The sequence below is a fragment of the Euleptes europaea genome, chromosome 1, assembly GCF_029931775.1.
Source record: "Euleptes europaea isolate rEulEur1 chromosome 1, rEulEur1.hap1, whole genome shotgun sequence".
Classification (NCBI taxonomy): domain Eukaryota; kingdom Metazoa; phylum Chordata; class Lepidosauria; order Squamata; family Sphaerodactylidae; genus Euleptes; species Euleptes europaea.
In genome coordinates this window covers 181,848,468-181,864,077 of record NC_079312.1, presented here as the reverse complement: position 1 = coordinate 181,864,077, position 15,610 = coordinate 181,848,468, and the positions used below count along the sequence as shown (strand labels likewise).

Here is a 15,610-nt window from a genome sequence, read left to right as displayed (position 1 = left end):
TTCGGTTGTCTTTGGTTGTCTTGCTTCAACAACGTTCTGTGGATCCCAGGGAATCCTGCTCTGACATGGAATTCATGAGTTGGAACAGACTCGGCTGAGGGAAGTGACAGCAAACCACCTCTGCTTCTCACTTGCCTTGAAGGGCCCTTGCTGGGGTCGCCATAAGTCGGCTGTGACTTGACAGAACTTTACACATGGGCAAGCACACAGTCTTTATATGTGAGTAGAAATACGGCTGCTGCTATAGCATGCGCCGACTTTGTCATTCTATGTCTTCTCCCAGGTTCCTCTATGGGAAGAAAGTACAAGGCATGGCCTTGGTCCTCTTTGGAGTGATTGCAGATGGGAAGAAGCTCTCCATCCCTGACTCGCTCGACAGGATCCAGGTAGGTTGGACCAGGCTTGGAGGCACACGTGTGTGAATGCACACTGCTGGCTCCCTCTGGGGCTGGCTGGGATGGACTGGCAAACAGTGTTCCTTTTTTCCTTTGGTTTCAGATTGTCGATGGCGAAGGGGAAAAAGAAGCAGTGCTAACAAAAAAAATACTACAGAAAAGATTTGACAAACCTGGGGAAATCAGGGATCTCCTTGGGCATTTCCTCTACATCTCTGTGACTGTGATGACAGAATCAGGTGGGGGGAAAAGCCTTTGGCTTCTGATGAAATAGCGGGTGGGTCATGTGTGGAAAGAGAGGTGTCCAGGGTTTTGCCGCCCCAAACCAGGAACACTCACCTGTCCTGGGATCATCCCTCATTGGCTTAAGAACATCAGAAGAACCCTGCTGGATCAGGACAGCAAGGGTCCATCAAGTCCAGCATCCTATCTCACACAGCGGCCAATGAGTACCTTTGGATTGGCACAAATGAAAATTTTAAAATTTTACATTCCCCTCCCCAAGAACCAGGGTTTCACTTTCTTATCCTCATCTCTTTCTTGCTTTTGCAGGCAATGATATGGTGGTAACCGAACTAAGTGACATCAAGTTTGTGACATCCCCCTATGAAATCCACTTCACAAAAACCCCCCAGTACTTCAAACCAGGAATGCCCTACGAACTGACGGTATGGTAATATTAATTAACGTCTCGTTTCTGTTGGTGGAAGGGAAAGGAAAATAACCCACTTGCTTCTTTAGGGGTAATACCCCAGCACTGACCAGAATATTCCACCTCTTTAACAGCAGAGACCTTAAATGTCCGATTCTATGCATGTGGAGGAATTTTTGAATAGCACAAGTATCAAATGCTCAAGAAAAAACTGGTTAAATAAATATTTAACTGGTTAAATTAAATAAATATGAAATCATTTAAAACAAACATCATTTTTCTTGAGAGGCTTCTGTAACTTTTACCTTATTTTAACAAAAACCGTGTAACAGCTTGAGAGAGTGAGCTATAGAGATAGGGTTGCCAGCCTCCTGGTACTCAACAAAAACAACACCTCTGTACTCATACCAAGGTTAGGAAATTAGTACAGGAAACAGCTGACACAACCATAGCATAACAAAATTTTACTCTTCAGTTTGAAGATACCATTTTTGGACAGATTGATATTGGATACCATTTATGTGGACTTCTTCATAAACATTGTACGTACTTTATTTCATTGGCACTGTATAGATCTTTCACTTGTTGCTTGTAGTTAGTCAATACAATTTTGTTATGCCATGGTTGTGTCAGCATTTTTCCTGTACTAACCTCCTTGTACTAGCTGGAGATCTCCTGCTATTACAACTGGTCTCCAGTCGATAGAGATCAGATCGCCTGGAGAAAATGTCCGCTTTGGCCATTGGACTGTATGGTATTGAAGTCCCTCTCCTCTCCAAACCTTACCCTCCTCAGGCTCTACCACCAAAATCTCCAGGGATTTCCCAACCCAGAGTTGGCAACCCTACAGCTGGGTGACCTTGGGCTAGTCACACTCTCTCAGCCCCACCTACCTCACAGGGTGTCTGTTGTGGGGAGGGGACGGGAAGGTGATTGTCAGCCGGTGTGATTCTCCTTAAAAGGTAGAGAAAGTCAGCATATAAAAACCAACTCTTCTTCTTTTAAAAGAAACATTTTTCCCTTGAAAAACTAATTGAGTGGGGGAGCCCATTTCAAAGGGCAAAACTGAGGGGAAGCTGAAAGGCAGAGCCGGATCTACATCTTTTTGAAGGGGGTTGAAAGTACGAAATGGCACCCCTATATATTATATACATATTTTATGTATATGTACATAATCAACGTATATAATATACAAATATAATCAACAACTGTTTTAAACGATAGAGGGGCAACAGAGTGGATGAATTCCCTAACAAGAATGGGTGAGTTAATATGAACCAACAGGCTAGAGTTGGTAGATGGGGTGGGGGGAAGGTGGTGGGTACTTCAGGGGGACGGGACCACGTCCTCCTAGTATTCAGAATGCTACTTTACCCTTCTTTGATTTCGAAGCTCAAAGCTAAAATGACAGGCTCAAGTAACTAAAATCATTAATTTTGCTTAATACATGGTATGTAGAATATGAATACTCTTTTTTGTTACCTCTGTACAGTACTTTTCGACACATCTTGTCAGAAATTCAGCTATGTAAAACTGAAAACTACATTACACCAAGATACCAGTGTTATAAGGAGCCTCGTGGCGCAGAGTGTTAAGCTGCAGTATTGCGGTCCAAAGCTTTGCTCACGACCTGAGTTCGATCCCAAAGAAAGTTGGTTTCAGGTAGCCGGCTGGAGGTTGACTCAGCCTTCCATCCTTCCGAGGTCGGTAAAATGAGGACCCAGCTTGCTGGGGGTAAAGGGAAGATGACTGGGGAAGGCACTGGCAAACCACCCCACAAACAAAGTCTTCCTAGAAAACATCGGGATGTGACATCACCCCATGGGTCACCCCATGTGACATCACCCCAATGACCCGGTGCTTGCACAGGGGACCTTTACCTTTACCTTTTACCAGTGTTATATTGTTATAGGAAATAACAGTTTTAAAACAATTTAAAAATAGAGCAGCGGTCATAAGTTATATGTAGCAGTGAAGTTATATTTTGATGTTCCAGGTGGTGTGAGGAAGGGAGCGGGGTCTCAGCAGGGGTTTCTGGGTTTCCCACGGGTTCACTGTGCTCTTCTGATTTCCCGCAGGTCTTTGTCACCAATCCCGATGGCTCCCCAGCTCCAAACATCCCTGTGGCATCGGAGCCCCTCGCAGCCGAGGCGGTCACCCAGAACGATGGAACTGCTAAACTCATTGTGAACACACCAGGGAACCCGCAACAGCTACAAATCACTGTGAGTCGGTCAGAGATTGTGCCAAGTTTCACTCCAACGCGTTGTGGTTGGTGGCAACCGTCTATACCCAAAGCCGTGTTCCTGGGGGCACTTGTGAGCTTTTAGGGGAGAGCAGTTTCAGCAGAAAGGGTGGAGAGACTTTTCCTCTGTAGCACCTTTAGGCTCATAAAGGCTTAAAATATATAAATGCTTGCAATGTATGTTAATTAAAGTTAATCTCCTGCTGGGCGACTGGTATGTATGATAATGCTATGCTTTAGCTTCATTGCTGGCTAGCAGTTAGACGGGAGCATAATGATTCCAGGCACTCAGCCAAAGTGACCTTCGCTAAACGTAAACATAGATTAGAACAGAAAATTGTTCGCCTCTTTGAATTCTGGAGTGGGGGCAATCTGAATTCATAGGGATGCCTTATTCTATGTACATCAGCATCCTTTTTGTGACTTTCTCACCATATTATAATCAATTAGCTTGTGATATGTGTATGACTGTCCTTCATATTTTGACTTCTTTGAGGAAGGATGCAAAGGAAACCCTAGAACTTTACTAGGGCTCAAGGGTGCCACCTGGAGTATCTGCGATCTTGGATCCCTCAAGTTTTACTTTAGGATGACCCATTCATTTCCATTCTACATTGGGCCATCCTGCCACACTGAATCCCTTTTGCTCAAAGGACAATCCAATTTTGGCAAGACCTAGGTTTGTCAGGTCCCTCTTTGCCACCAGCAGGAGGTTTTTGGGGTGGAGCCTGAGGAAGGCGGGGTTTGGGGAGGGGAGAGACTTCAATGGCATAGAGTCCAATGGCCAAAGCGGTCATTTCCCCCAGGGGAACTGATCTCTCTCGGCTGGAGATCAGTTGTAATAGTGGGAGATCTCCAGCTAGTACCTGGAAATTGGCAACCCTAGCTAGACCACCTATCTGTCATGGAAGTTCAGAGCCATTACTGCACACTTGATGGAAGGTGGGACTATATTTTATACAGCTCTGATTGGTATCAGTAACCTCTGAAAACTCTCTGGTTTCCATAGAGTTTTGGGGGGAGAGTGCTAGAGCATCCCCATCACTTTACCCAGAAGTTTATCCAGAAGTGATAATCACCTCCTCCCACTTCATCTGGCCCCCTTCCGCCAGCCGACCAACTGAGGTTTGGCGGACAGCCTGGTTGATTGGCGGGCAATTGGCAAGCCTATCCATCTCAGATGTTATCTTTTTTCCTGGTAGAACTTGGAGTTTCTGTTTTACTTGTGATAGCATTAAAAGGACGGTCCGGGGTGCTTTGAGACTTGGCTGCTAATGCTTCTCTCTCTTTTAGGTCAAAACCAAACACAACAAACTACAGGACAATGCACAAGCCAGGAATACCATAGCGGCCAACGCCTACCAAACCCAAGGGCAGTCTGGAAACTACCTCCATTTGGCAGTCACAGCAAGAGAGCTCAGGGCTGGGGATAACTTGCCCATCAATTTCAACGTGAAGACCAACAACCCAGACCAGATGAATCAGATCAAATATTTCACCTACATAGTAAGTGCAGGAGCAAATCCAAGGGCCAAATCCCCTTATACCTTTTTAATTAATATGCTCTCTGGAAGGAGCACTGGTAGCTGAAGCCCCCAAAGGAAGAGTTGCCAGTTCTGTGTTGGGAAATACCTGGAGATTTTTGGGGTGGAGCCTGAGGAGGACGGGGTTTGGAGAGGGGAGGGACTTGAATGCCATAGAGTCCAATTGCCAAAGTGGCCATTTTCTCCAGGGGAACTGATCTCTGCCACCTGGAGATCAGTTATAATAGCGGGAGATCTCCAGTTACCACCTGGAGACTGGTAACCCTACTGGCAAGAGAGGCATCTAAACAAAGGAGTTATCAGTTTGGATGAAGATGGAGGTGGAGCCTGGGGAGGGTGGGATTTGGGGAGGGGAGAGACCTCAGCGGAGTATCATGTGATACAGCCCTCCCTCCAAAGCAGCTATTTTCTCCAGGGGTTCTGATCCGTATACTCTAGTGATCAGTTGTAATTCCAGGAGATCTCCAGGTCCCACCTGGAGGGTGGCAACCCTAGCAGTGCTATGTGCTCATTCAACCACATATATTGTTCCACTGACCAACAGTCTCAAGCACCATGGGGCACATGAATTCTCCACTGGCTTTCCTAGGTGTGAGTTGTGTGAGTGAAGTGCCATCCATGTCCCTGCGCGTCAGCCTCTTTCGCCTTACCACACCACTATCTCTCGTTCTCCATCAGATCATGACCAAAGGAAAGATCTTCAAAACTGGGAGGCAGCTCAAGGGTCAAGGACAGAACCTGGTGACGATGTCTCTGCCCATCACCCCCGATCTCATCCCCTCTTTCCGGTTTGTGGCGTACTTTCAAATAGGAAACAGCGAAATTGTGGCTGACTCGGTCTGGGTGGATGTGAAAGACACCTGCATGGGAACGGTAGGTGAATTTGCTGTGGCAAAAACAAAATGCAGAAGAAAAAGAATGCTTAAATTCAAAATATTTGCCAGACTATTTCCTCTGGTTAGAAATCCATAAATTTAGACTAGAACGTAGCATAAGAACATAAGAAAGGCCATGCTGGATCAGACCCAGGCCCATCAAGTCCAGCAGTCAATTCACACACGGCCCAACCAGGTGCCTCTAGAAAGCCCACAAACAAGACAACTGCAGCAGCATTTATCCTGCCTGTGATCCACAGCACCTAATAGAATAGGCCTGCTCCTCTGATCCTGGAGAGAATAGGGATGCATCATGACTAGTATCCGTTTGGACTAGTAGCCATGGATAGCCCCATCCTCCATAAGAACATAAGGAAAACCCTGCTGGATCACACCAAGGCCCATCAAGTCCAGCAGTCTGTTCACACAGTGGCCAAAAAGGTGCTTCTAGGAAGCCCGCAAGCAAAATGACTGCAGCAGCAACATCCTGCCTGTGCTCCACAGCACCCGACACAATAGACATGCCCCTCTGATCCTGGAGAGAATAGGGATGCATCATGACTTGTATCCATTTTTACTAGTAGCCATGAATACCCCTCTCCTCTGTGAACATGTCCACTCCCCTCTTAAAGCCTTCCAAGTGGGCAGCCATCACCACATCCTGGGGCAGGGAGTTCCACAATTTGACTATGCCTTGTATGAAGAAATACTTCCTTTTATCTGTTTTAAATCTCTCACCCTCCAGCTTCAGCAGATGACCCCACGTTCTGGTATTATGAGAGAGGGAGAAAAGCTTTGGTAGCTTAGGTTTGGTGTACAGATGCAGGTCTGTGGCATCATTGACCAAATGAACACATGAAGCTGCCTTACACTGAATCAGACCCTCGGTCCATCGAAGTCAGTATTGTCTATTCAGTCTGGCAGCAGCTCTCCAGGCTCTCAGGCAGAGGTCTTTCTATCACCTACCTGCCTGGTCCCTTTAACTGGAGATGCCGGGGATTGAACCTGGGACCTTCTGCATGCCAAGCAGATGCTCTGCCACTGAGCCACAGCTCTTCCCCACGAGCCACGAGCTTCTCCCTGTCCACTCTCTCTCTGAGGGTCCATCTAGTCCAGCATATTGTCTCACACAGCAGCCAACCAATCAGTGTATGGGAGATGCATAAAACATCTTAATGGACTTAAGAGTTTGATCCAAGACCATGAACCATGCTTCTTCCCCACAAAAACCAGGCACTTTTTCTGTCTCAGACCTGACCCTCACTGTCCCCTTTGTTCAACAGCTGGTAGTGACAGGAGCAACTGAGGCAGATAACGAGGTTCACGCCCCAGGATCGAGAATGAAAATCAAACTGGAAGGTGACGCAAATGCTCACGTGGGCCTCGTGGCTGTCGACAAAGGGGTCTTCGTCCTCAACAAGAAGAACAAGCTGACCCAGGCAAAGGTGAGGCAGGGCATTTGCCATGGCAGGAACACCCGGTGCCGATCGTGTCTAGCCTTGGCACGCGCTCAGTCAGCTCTGGTCAGTCCTCTCACTCGTTCCTTTTGCATGGCAGATATGGGACACCGTAGAGAAGAGCGACATCGGATGCACGGCTGGCAGCGGCAGTAACAACGTAGGAGTGTTTGCAGATGCTGGACTGGCCCTGGAGACGAGCAATAAGATTTCCACGCCCCAAAGATCAGGTATTTTATTTATGTATGTATGTTATTTATAGTCTGCCTTTATCATTGGACTCAAGGCAGATTACACAGCCTTGTCAGTACAATTGACGGGATGGGATATTCAATAAACAACACAATAGGATTAGGGTTGTAGAAGCAACCAGAAGTCCAAAAACAGAACTGAAGCAAAGCATCAATGTTAACATGAGACATTAAGTGAAGCAAAAATTGCATAGTAGGACACTAGATTCAGCAAGCTATGCACAATAGTATAGACCACAGTCCCTAAAGATTTATCTAAGAAACTTCGTGAATCGTTTAGTACAGCTCTACCCTATTGCCTGCTTAGAAAAGCTCTCTTGAATCATTCACTTTTGCATAGTTTGAGGAAAGGCAGGAGAGGGTGAGCTTTCCTGACCTCCTCGAGCAAGCCGTTCCACAAGGCAGGGGCCACAACGGAGAAGGTACATGTCCAGGCCATGGTTGATTTTGCCCATTTGTAGGTTGGCACTAGGCTTGTTCATATCGGTAAACCTGAGCCGAAAATAAACCCGAAAATTTCCATTTCAGCTAATTTCAGCATTCGGGTTTACAACGGGGGTGGGGGGAAGCGGGAATTAGCTGAGCCCAATAGGCAATTTCTGAAAAAGCCAAATAATTATTCGGCTTTTTGGGTTTGGCTGGAGGAGGCATTTTTTGAGGTAGAGCCCCCAAATTCACAGCGTGGCTTGAAAGGACTCTCCTTGCACGACCCCCAAAGTTTGGTGAAGGGGTCTGATTTTATGGGGTCCGGAAGGGGGTCCTCCCCTTCATAGAGAAACATTGCGAACTTTGGGGAGGGGCTTCAGTGGGGTCTGATGCCATAGAGCCCACCTTCCAAAGAGCCCATTTGCTCCAGAGGAACTGATCTCTGTCACCTGGAGTTCAGTCGTAATCCCAGGAGATCTTCAGCCACCACCTGGAGGTTGGCAATTTTATACATGGGAGAAGGTCCAATTCAGCTCTGCAGGATTTACGTCTGAGAAAACTGGTATGGGATCAGTGTGCACAAGAAACGGATTGCAGCAGAGTTTCCTTAGTGGAATTATTTCCTGTTCTTGTCTCCTCCCCCATTCCCCCCCCCAGATCCGAAGTGCCAGCAGCCGACAAGACGTCGACGCCGCTCTCTGCAGCTTCTGGACTCCAAGGCCAGCAAAGGTACGGGAGAAGGAGCGGGGCTCCGCAGGCCACCCCAAGCAGTCCAGCTGTGATGTGCGATGGCCAGAAAGGCGTGTGAGATTGGGAGAGGGCAGGCATCCCAGCTTGCTTGCATTGGAGGGCATCCAATGAAGCTCGTGGGCAGCAGATTCAGGACAGACAAAAGGAAATACTTCTTGATGCGAGTGATGAAAATGTAGAATTCGCTGCCAGAGGATGTAGTGATGGCTGCAGGCAAAGATGTCTTTAAAAGGGGATTAGGCAGGTTCATGGAGGGCAGATCCTGCAAACGAATCAGCTTTCTTCCTGGCATCTGTCTTCATTGTCCAACTTTCATACCCTTTAAATAGTAATGAGGAATATTATGGCATGAATTAACTTGATCTTGGTTGTCAGCAACACATCCTCACACTTAAGAATCTTTCCTAGCTCCATCATGGCTGCCTTTCCCAGTCTCAATGCTTTTTGGTTGATGATGGAGCCAAGGAATAGCCAGTCTTTAACAATTGCAGTTTCTTCATCGTCAACCATAAAGTTGTGTAATTCTGGATACTGATGATACTGATGGGGAGGGGCTGTGGCTCAGTGGTAGAGCCTCTGATTGGCATGCAGAAGGTCCCAGGTTCAATCTCCGGCATCTCCAGTTAAAAGGGACCGGGCAAGTAGGTGATGTGAAAGACCCCTGCCTGGGACTCTGGAGAGCAGCTGCCGGTCTGAGTAGACAATACTGACACTGATGGACCAAGGCAACTTCATGTGTTCATGTGACCCAGAAAAGCTAACAGGATTTATTGCTCCGTAGGGTTTTTCTGAATAGAGGGGAGAAAACGGTGTGGAGAAGGGACTTTTCCTCAGGTTTCATTGAGGCTTGTGTGTTTCAGTGGCCCAGTATCAGGACCGGATGCTGAGGAAGTGCTGTGAAGACGGCATGCAGGACAACCCCATGGGCCACAGCTGCGAGAAGCGCGCAGGATACATCCTCGAGCAGGACGGGTGCAAAGCTGCCTTCCTTGAATGTTGCCAGTACATCCGGAGCATCCGCGATGAGCATGCGCGGGAGGAGGAGCTGATCCTGTCAAGAAGCAAGTAGAGGGTTTCTGTCTTCTTTTGGAGCTACAGGAGGGACACAGCATAGGGTTGCCAACTCTGAGTTTGGAAATTCCTGGAGATTTGGGAATGGAGCCTGGGGAGGGGGGGGTTGGGAGGGAAGGGACATCAGCGGGGTATTGTTCTATAGAATCCACCCTCCAAAATGGCCATTTTCTCCAGGGGGAACTGATCTCTCCAGTCTGGAGATCGGTTGTTATTCTGGGGGTTTCTAGGCCATACCTGGAGGTTGGCAACCCTGGACACAGGTAGAAGATTTGGTGGTTTTATTTCTGGATTCATTTCTCTGTAGGGTTTTCTATGAATGTCACCCGTTTCCAGGTGGAAGATTCGGCTGGTATGTTTCAGACTGCCAGGAAGGGAGAGCAAACTCTTTAGCAGGTTTTCCCATAGACATAGAGAATCATAGAGTTGGAAGGGACCACCAGGGTCATCTAGTCCAACCCCCTGCACAATGCAGGAAATTCACAACTACCTCCCCCCCACACACACCCAGTGACCCCTACTCCATGCCCAAAAGGTGGCAAAAAACCCCAAAACCTCCAGGTTTCCTGGCCAAACTGACTTGAAGGAAAATTGTTTCCTGACCCCAAAGTGGCGATCGGAAATCCTTGGGCATGTAAGAAAGAGCCACAAGAGCCAAGCGCTGCCACAACCCTTCTTGCCCTCCCTCTCATCATCTGCCTAATTTCACAGAATCAGCATTGCTGACAGATGGCCATCTAGCCTCTGCATAAAAACCTCCAAAGAAGGATAGTTTACCACCTCCCGAGGAAACCTGTTCCACTGAGGAACCACTCTGACTGTTAGGAAGTTCTTCCTAAACTCTTTTGTTGGTTCTGGTCTGACCTTCGGGGGCAAGAGAAAACAATTCTACACCATCCTCTATATGACAGCCCTTCAGGTACTTGAAGATGGTTATCATATCACCTCTCAGTCTTCTCCTCTCAAGGCTAAACATACCCAGCTCCTTCAACTTTTCCTCATAGGACGGTCTCCAGAACCTTCACCATCTTTTCCCTTGTCTGGACAAGTTCCTGCTTGGCTATGTCCTTCTTAAATTGTGGTGTCCAAAACTGAACACAATAGGAGAGGTATAACCAGAGCAGAGTAAAGCGATACCTTCACTTTGCATGATCTGGACACTATACTTCTGTTTATGCAGCCCCAGATTTCATTAGCCTTTTTTGCTACCACGTCACACCGCTGACTTATGTTCAGTATATGGTCTACTTAGATTCTTTTCGCACACACTACTGCCTAGACACATCTCCCCCGTCCTACTATTATGCATTTGATTTTTTCCTGCTCAAATGCAGAACTTTACATTTATCTCAGTTGAAATTAATTTTAACAGTCTTAGCCCAGTTTTCCAGCTTGTCAAGATCACCATATTTGCTACCCTTCCAATTTTGTATTGTCTGCAAATTTATTAAGCATCCCCTCAATTCCTTCACCCAAACCATTTATAAAGATGTTGAACAACACAGGGCCCAGGACAGATCCCTAAGGCACTAACACTAGATTCCCTCCACATTCACTCCGTGGAATCACCAGCCATGTGTTGAGAGCTGCACGGACTTCAACCAATCCCCCACCCTTGAGAAAACGACCCCGTAAACAAAGCCACCCCAGCTAAGCATGTGTCTCTTGATTTCCCAGGTGACGTTGATGATGCTTTCTTAGCTGATGATGAGATTGTCTCCAGAACCGAGTTTCCCGAAAGTTGGTTGTGGCAAGTGGAACGTCTGACTGCGCCTCCGAATAACCAGGGGTACACGCTGTTCTTTCTCTCCTGCTATGCGGCATCGACGCGAAATTTGAGGGGGTTCCACAGGCATTTCTTCTCCACGCAGAATGCTGAGAACTGTAATGGGTGGGGGGGAAGCTATGGCCACCTTTAGAAAGACTCTCGCTGAAACAGCCAGGCTAGAAAATGTTGTCAAACACACTGCTGAAAGCAAGCCCACACACATTTTTCTCTGGGTTGCGTCCTCTGATACTACAAAGTTGTGCATGTCCCACCCCCACTTCACACTCCTGGATGTTGCTGGCAGGGGGATAAGTAGGATTGCCAAACTCCAGGTGATAACCTTAAAAAGACAAAACCTGTGCTGTGTAAGGCATTGCTAAATGGAAAACAGCATGAAGGCTCAATGTAAGTGAAATACACTATTATTAAATATAAACTTATAACCTAAGAAAAAAGTAACAAGACTTATTATATACCAAGACACAGTACAATCAAAATACTGAGCACCATCATAAATTGAAGAGTGCAAATTCCAATAGTGAAATAGAAATTAAACAGTACATGCAGAACAACTGTCCTCTATAATGTCCAATGACTTCAATAGTGTACTGCAGATGACAATCTGTCTGCTATTCAACTGATGAAAAAACAGGAAACACCTTCTGGAATGAGCTCCACGTTTTCGCAAAGAGATAGCTTCATCAGCCTTACAGCCATACCAAATTTGTGCTTAGTTCAGATATGACGCGGCACGTTCTCTTTGTTTCTAGGATCTCATCCAAGACGGTGTCTCTTTTCCTGAAAGATTCCATCACGACCTGGGAAGTGCTGGCTGTGAGCATTTCGGATACTAAAGGTAAGGAATTTTGTACTCCAGGCAGTGGTGGGGCATGGCTGATCAAGATGCAGTGAGCTTACAGCCTGCCTTTGAAAACATGGAGGAGGCAAAGGGGGAAGTCGAGACAGAGCCCCTGTTTGATCTTATCCCCCCTTCCCCTCATTCCAGGGATCTGCGTGGCTGACCCATATGAGATCATAGTGAGGAAGGACTTCTTCATCGACCTGCGGGTGCCTTACTCAGTCGTGAGAAATGAACAAGTGGAGATTCGGGCCGTCCTTTACAACTATCGGGATCAAGACATCACAGTGAGCTTGGGGATTTGGGCAGGGGGGTGCATACAGAACGGAGGGGGTATGTACCCCTTCCTGAGACTAGGGTTTCTGCTGCATTTTGGGGCACCCCACTTAGATACTGTACAAGAGCTGCATCATGACACCTCTTCAGAGGTATGGCAAGGAATCCCAAGCGGAATCCCAGGGACTCTGCAACTCAGCGTCTGGCTCCCTCTAGCATTACCTGCAGTTGGGTAGTTTCCTTCTGAAAACCAAGCTTAGTTTCACTATACCTTTGCTGGTTTCTTTATCCTGGATGTTTCTGTGCCTACTCGAGGCAACTTACAATCAAAACCATGTCACAATATTAAAAACAAGCTGGTGTAGTGGTTAGGAACAGTGGGCTCTAACCTGGAGAACCAGGACTCTAATCTGGAGAACCAGTATTGTATAGTGGTTAGGAGCGGTGGACTCTAATCTGGAGAACTGGGTTCAATTCCCCACCCCTCCACATGTGCGGCGGAGTCTAATCTGGTGAACCAGGTTGGTTTCCCCACTCCTACACATGAACCGGGTTGGTTTCCCCACTCCTACACTGAGCTAGGTGCCCATTGGCCAGTATCCATAACATCACCAGCTAATTTCCTCTCCGACTCCTGAAAAAGGACTTTTGGAGCAAAATGTTAGTAACATGAAGGAGGGAAAAATAGTTGGGCAGCCTGACTGATGAACAAGAGCAGAAGCAAGACGGAGGGGCTGACTTACTCGTTGATCAAACTTTCAATTTGCAGACGAGCATAGTTGTACCACCAGGTGGGTTCACATTACAAAGGAAGAACCTGCCATGACTGCTGGACAAATAGCAATGTCTGGTTAAAATGTAATTTGTTGTAACATCAGGGGGAAAGTGAAAGATTGACACAGCTCCTTGCTCCCATATTTCCAAGACAGCAGATCACCACTTCCCCATCTTTCCCTGCAGGTGCGAGTCGAGCTGGTCCACAACCCGGCTTTATGCAGCGCTTCCACTGCCAAGAAAAGATACTCGCAGATATTCAGCATCAAAGGCCTGTCCTCCAAGGCGGTGCCGTTTGTGATTGTCCCGCTCCAGCGGGGTCTCCACGACATTGAGGTCAAAGCAGCTGTCTGGGGCCAGTACGTGTCAGATGGTGTCAAGAAGAAGCTGAAAGTTGTGGTACGTATGAAGTCAGGGCCTCCAGGGCCACTTGGAGAAAGAAAGGCTGAAATGAGCCATCTTCGGTTAATGAGTGCATCCCGCCTCTCCGCGTCCAGTAATCCTTTCAGAAGGACATTAGGAAGAACTTCCTGACAGAGCGGTTCCTCAGTGGAACAGGCTTCCTCGGGAGGTGGTGAGCTCTCCTTCCCTGGAGGTTTTGAAGCAGAGGCTAGATGGCCATCTGTCAGCAAGGCTGATTCTATGACCTTAGGCAGATCCTGGGAGGAAGGGCAGGAAGGGTTGTGTCAGTGTTTGGCTCTCATGGCCCTTCCTTACATGCCCAGGGTAATGCTGATTGTTTGCCATTTTGGGGTCAGGAAGCAACTTTCTTCCAGGCCGGATTGACCAGGGAACCTGGAGGGCTTTTTGCCATCTTCTGGTCACTGTGTGTGTGTGGGGGGGGGAGGAGGGGGGGAAGGTAGTTGTGAATTCCCTGCATTGTGCAGGAGGCTGGACTAGATGACCCTGGTGGTCCCTTCCAACTCTATGATTCCATGGCAGCCCATCCTTGGAACGCTGCCACGTCTGTGGTAGCGAAAACCACAGGTATGCACCATTTTGTGCCTGTGTATTTATCTAACATATTTACTAGCTGCCTTTTTCTATTGCAGCTTACAATGTAAATAAAATGATTATTAAAAAACAACAACCACAATAAAAGACCACAATTTAAAATTAGGACTGCCAGTAAATTACAACTAAACCAGTCAAATGCAGTCCTGAATAGAACTGCCTTCAGCTGCCTCCTGAAGTTCGAAAGGGAGGGGGCCAGGCCCACCTCCCTGGAGAGGTTATTCCATAATCGTGGGGCTGCCACCAAAAAGGCCCTTTCTCATGTGCCCAGGGGACGAGCTTCTTTGATGGGTGGGACAGTGAGGAGTTTAGTAGTTTAATATACCAACTTGCTTGGACTGCAAACAGCCCAAGTGAGCTGGTATGCTGAACTACTAAACTTATACTTGCTTAACACCCCCCACTGGGTCCTAATTCCCACAGAAATTTTTGGGGCAGAGTTGTGCTGCTCTTGGGGCTTCAGAGCTACTTGTACGACCCTTGAGATGTCACCCCAAGAGCTCTTGCTGTCCTTGCTCCCCATTCTCTCTCTCTCTCATTCTCTGTCTTCCTCCCCCTGCCATTTGGATAAATTTGGTAGTCACCATAGGGTAGCCAGCTCTGGGAAATGCCTGGAGATTTTGGGAGCGGGGCCTGGGGGAAGGCAGGGTTTGAGGAGGAGAGAGACCCCCCCAACCAGGTATAACACCATCTAGTCCACCTTCCAAAGGAGCCATTTTCTCCAGAGGAGAAGTCTGGAGATCACTTAGAGCTAGGGTTGCCAACCTCCAGATAGTAGCAGGAGACCTCCTGCTATTACAACTAATATCTCCAGCCGATAGAGATCAGTTCACCTGGAGAAAATGGCCGCCTTTGGCAATTGGATTCTATGGCATTGAAGTCCCTCCCCAAACCCCATCCTCCTCAGGCTCCACCCCAAAAACCTTCCACTGTTTGTGAAGAGGGACCTGGCAACTGTGCTTAGAGGGTTGCTTAGGTGAGAACTCGCCAAGGTTAGGGTTGCCAGGACCCTCTTCGCTACCGGCGGGAGATTTTTGGGGTGGAACCTGAGGAGGGGTTTGGAGAGGGGAGGGACTTCAATGCCATAGAGTTCAATTGCCAAAGCAGCCATTTTTCTCCAGGTGAACTGATCTCAGTTGAATTAGCAGGAGATCTCCTGCTACTACCTGGCAGTTGGCAACCCTAGCCAAGGTGGCCATGGTTGGAGAAGCTGTTACAGAAGGCCTGAGCTGGTGTTGAAGGAGACAAGAGAC

The 15,610-nt window shown here is 47.6% G+C and overlaps 1 protein-coding gene across 1 annotated transcript in view; it reads left to right on the top strand.

Moving 5' to 3' along the window:
• The window catches only part of C3 (complement C3), a 63,589-nt gene that overhangs the window by 20,259 nt on the left and 27,720 nt on the right, over positions 1-15,610 (top strand). The window contains exons 8-21 of the mRNA XM_056850615.1: positions 284-386; positions 499-634; positions 948-1,063; positions 3,126-3,272; positions 4,586-4,798; positions 5,515-5,709; positions 6,995-7,156; positions 7,269-7,398; positions 8,503-8,574; positions 9,456-9,656; positions 11,344-11,455; positions 12,205-12,290; positions 12,441-12,580; positions 13,530-13,742. Of these exons, the coding sequence (XP_056706593.1) occupies positions 284-386; positions 499-634; positions 948-1,063; positions 3,126-3,272; positions 4,586-4,798; positions 5,515-5,709; positions 6,995-7,156; positions 7,269-7,398; positions 8,503-8,574; positions 9,456-9,656; positions 11,344-11,455; positions 12,205-12,290; positions 12,441-12,580; positions 13,530-13,742 (2,026 nt within the window). The remainder of the gene's footprint in view (positions 1-283; positions 387-498; positions 635-947; positions 1,064-3,125; positions 3,273-4,585; positions 4,799-5,514; positions 5,710-6,994; positions 7,157-7,268; positions 7,399-8,502; positions 8,575-9,455; positions 9,657-11,343; positions 11,456-12,204; positions 12,291-12,440; positions 12,581-13,529; positions 13,743-15,610) is intronic.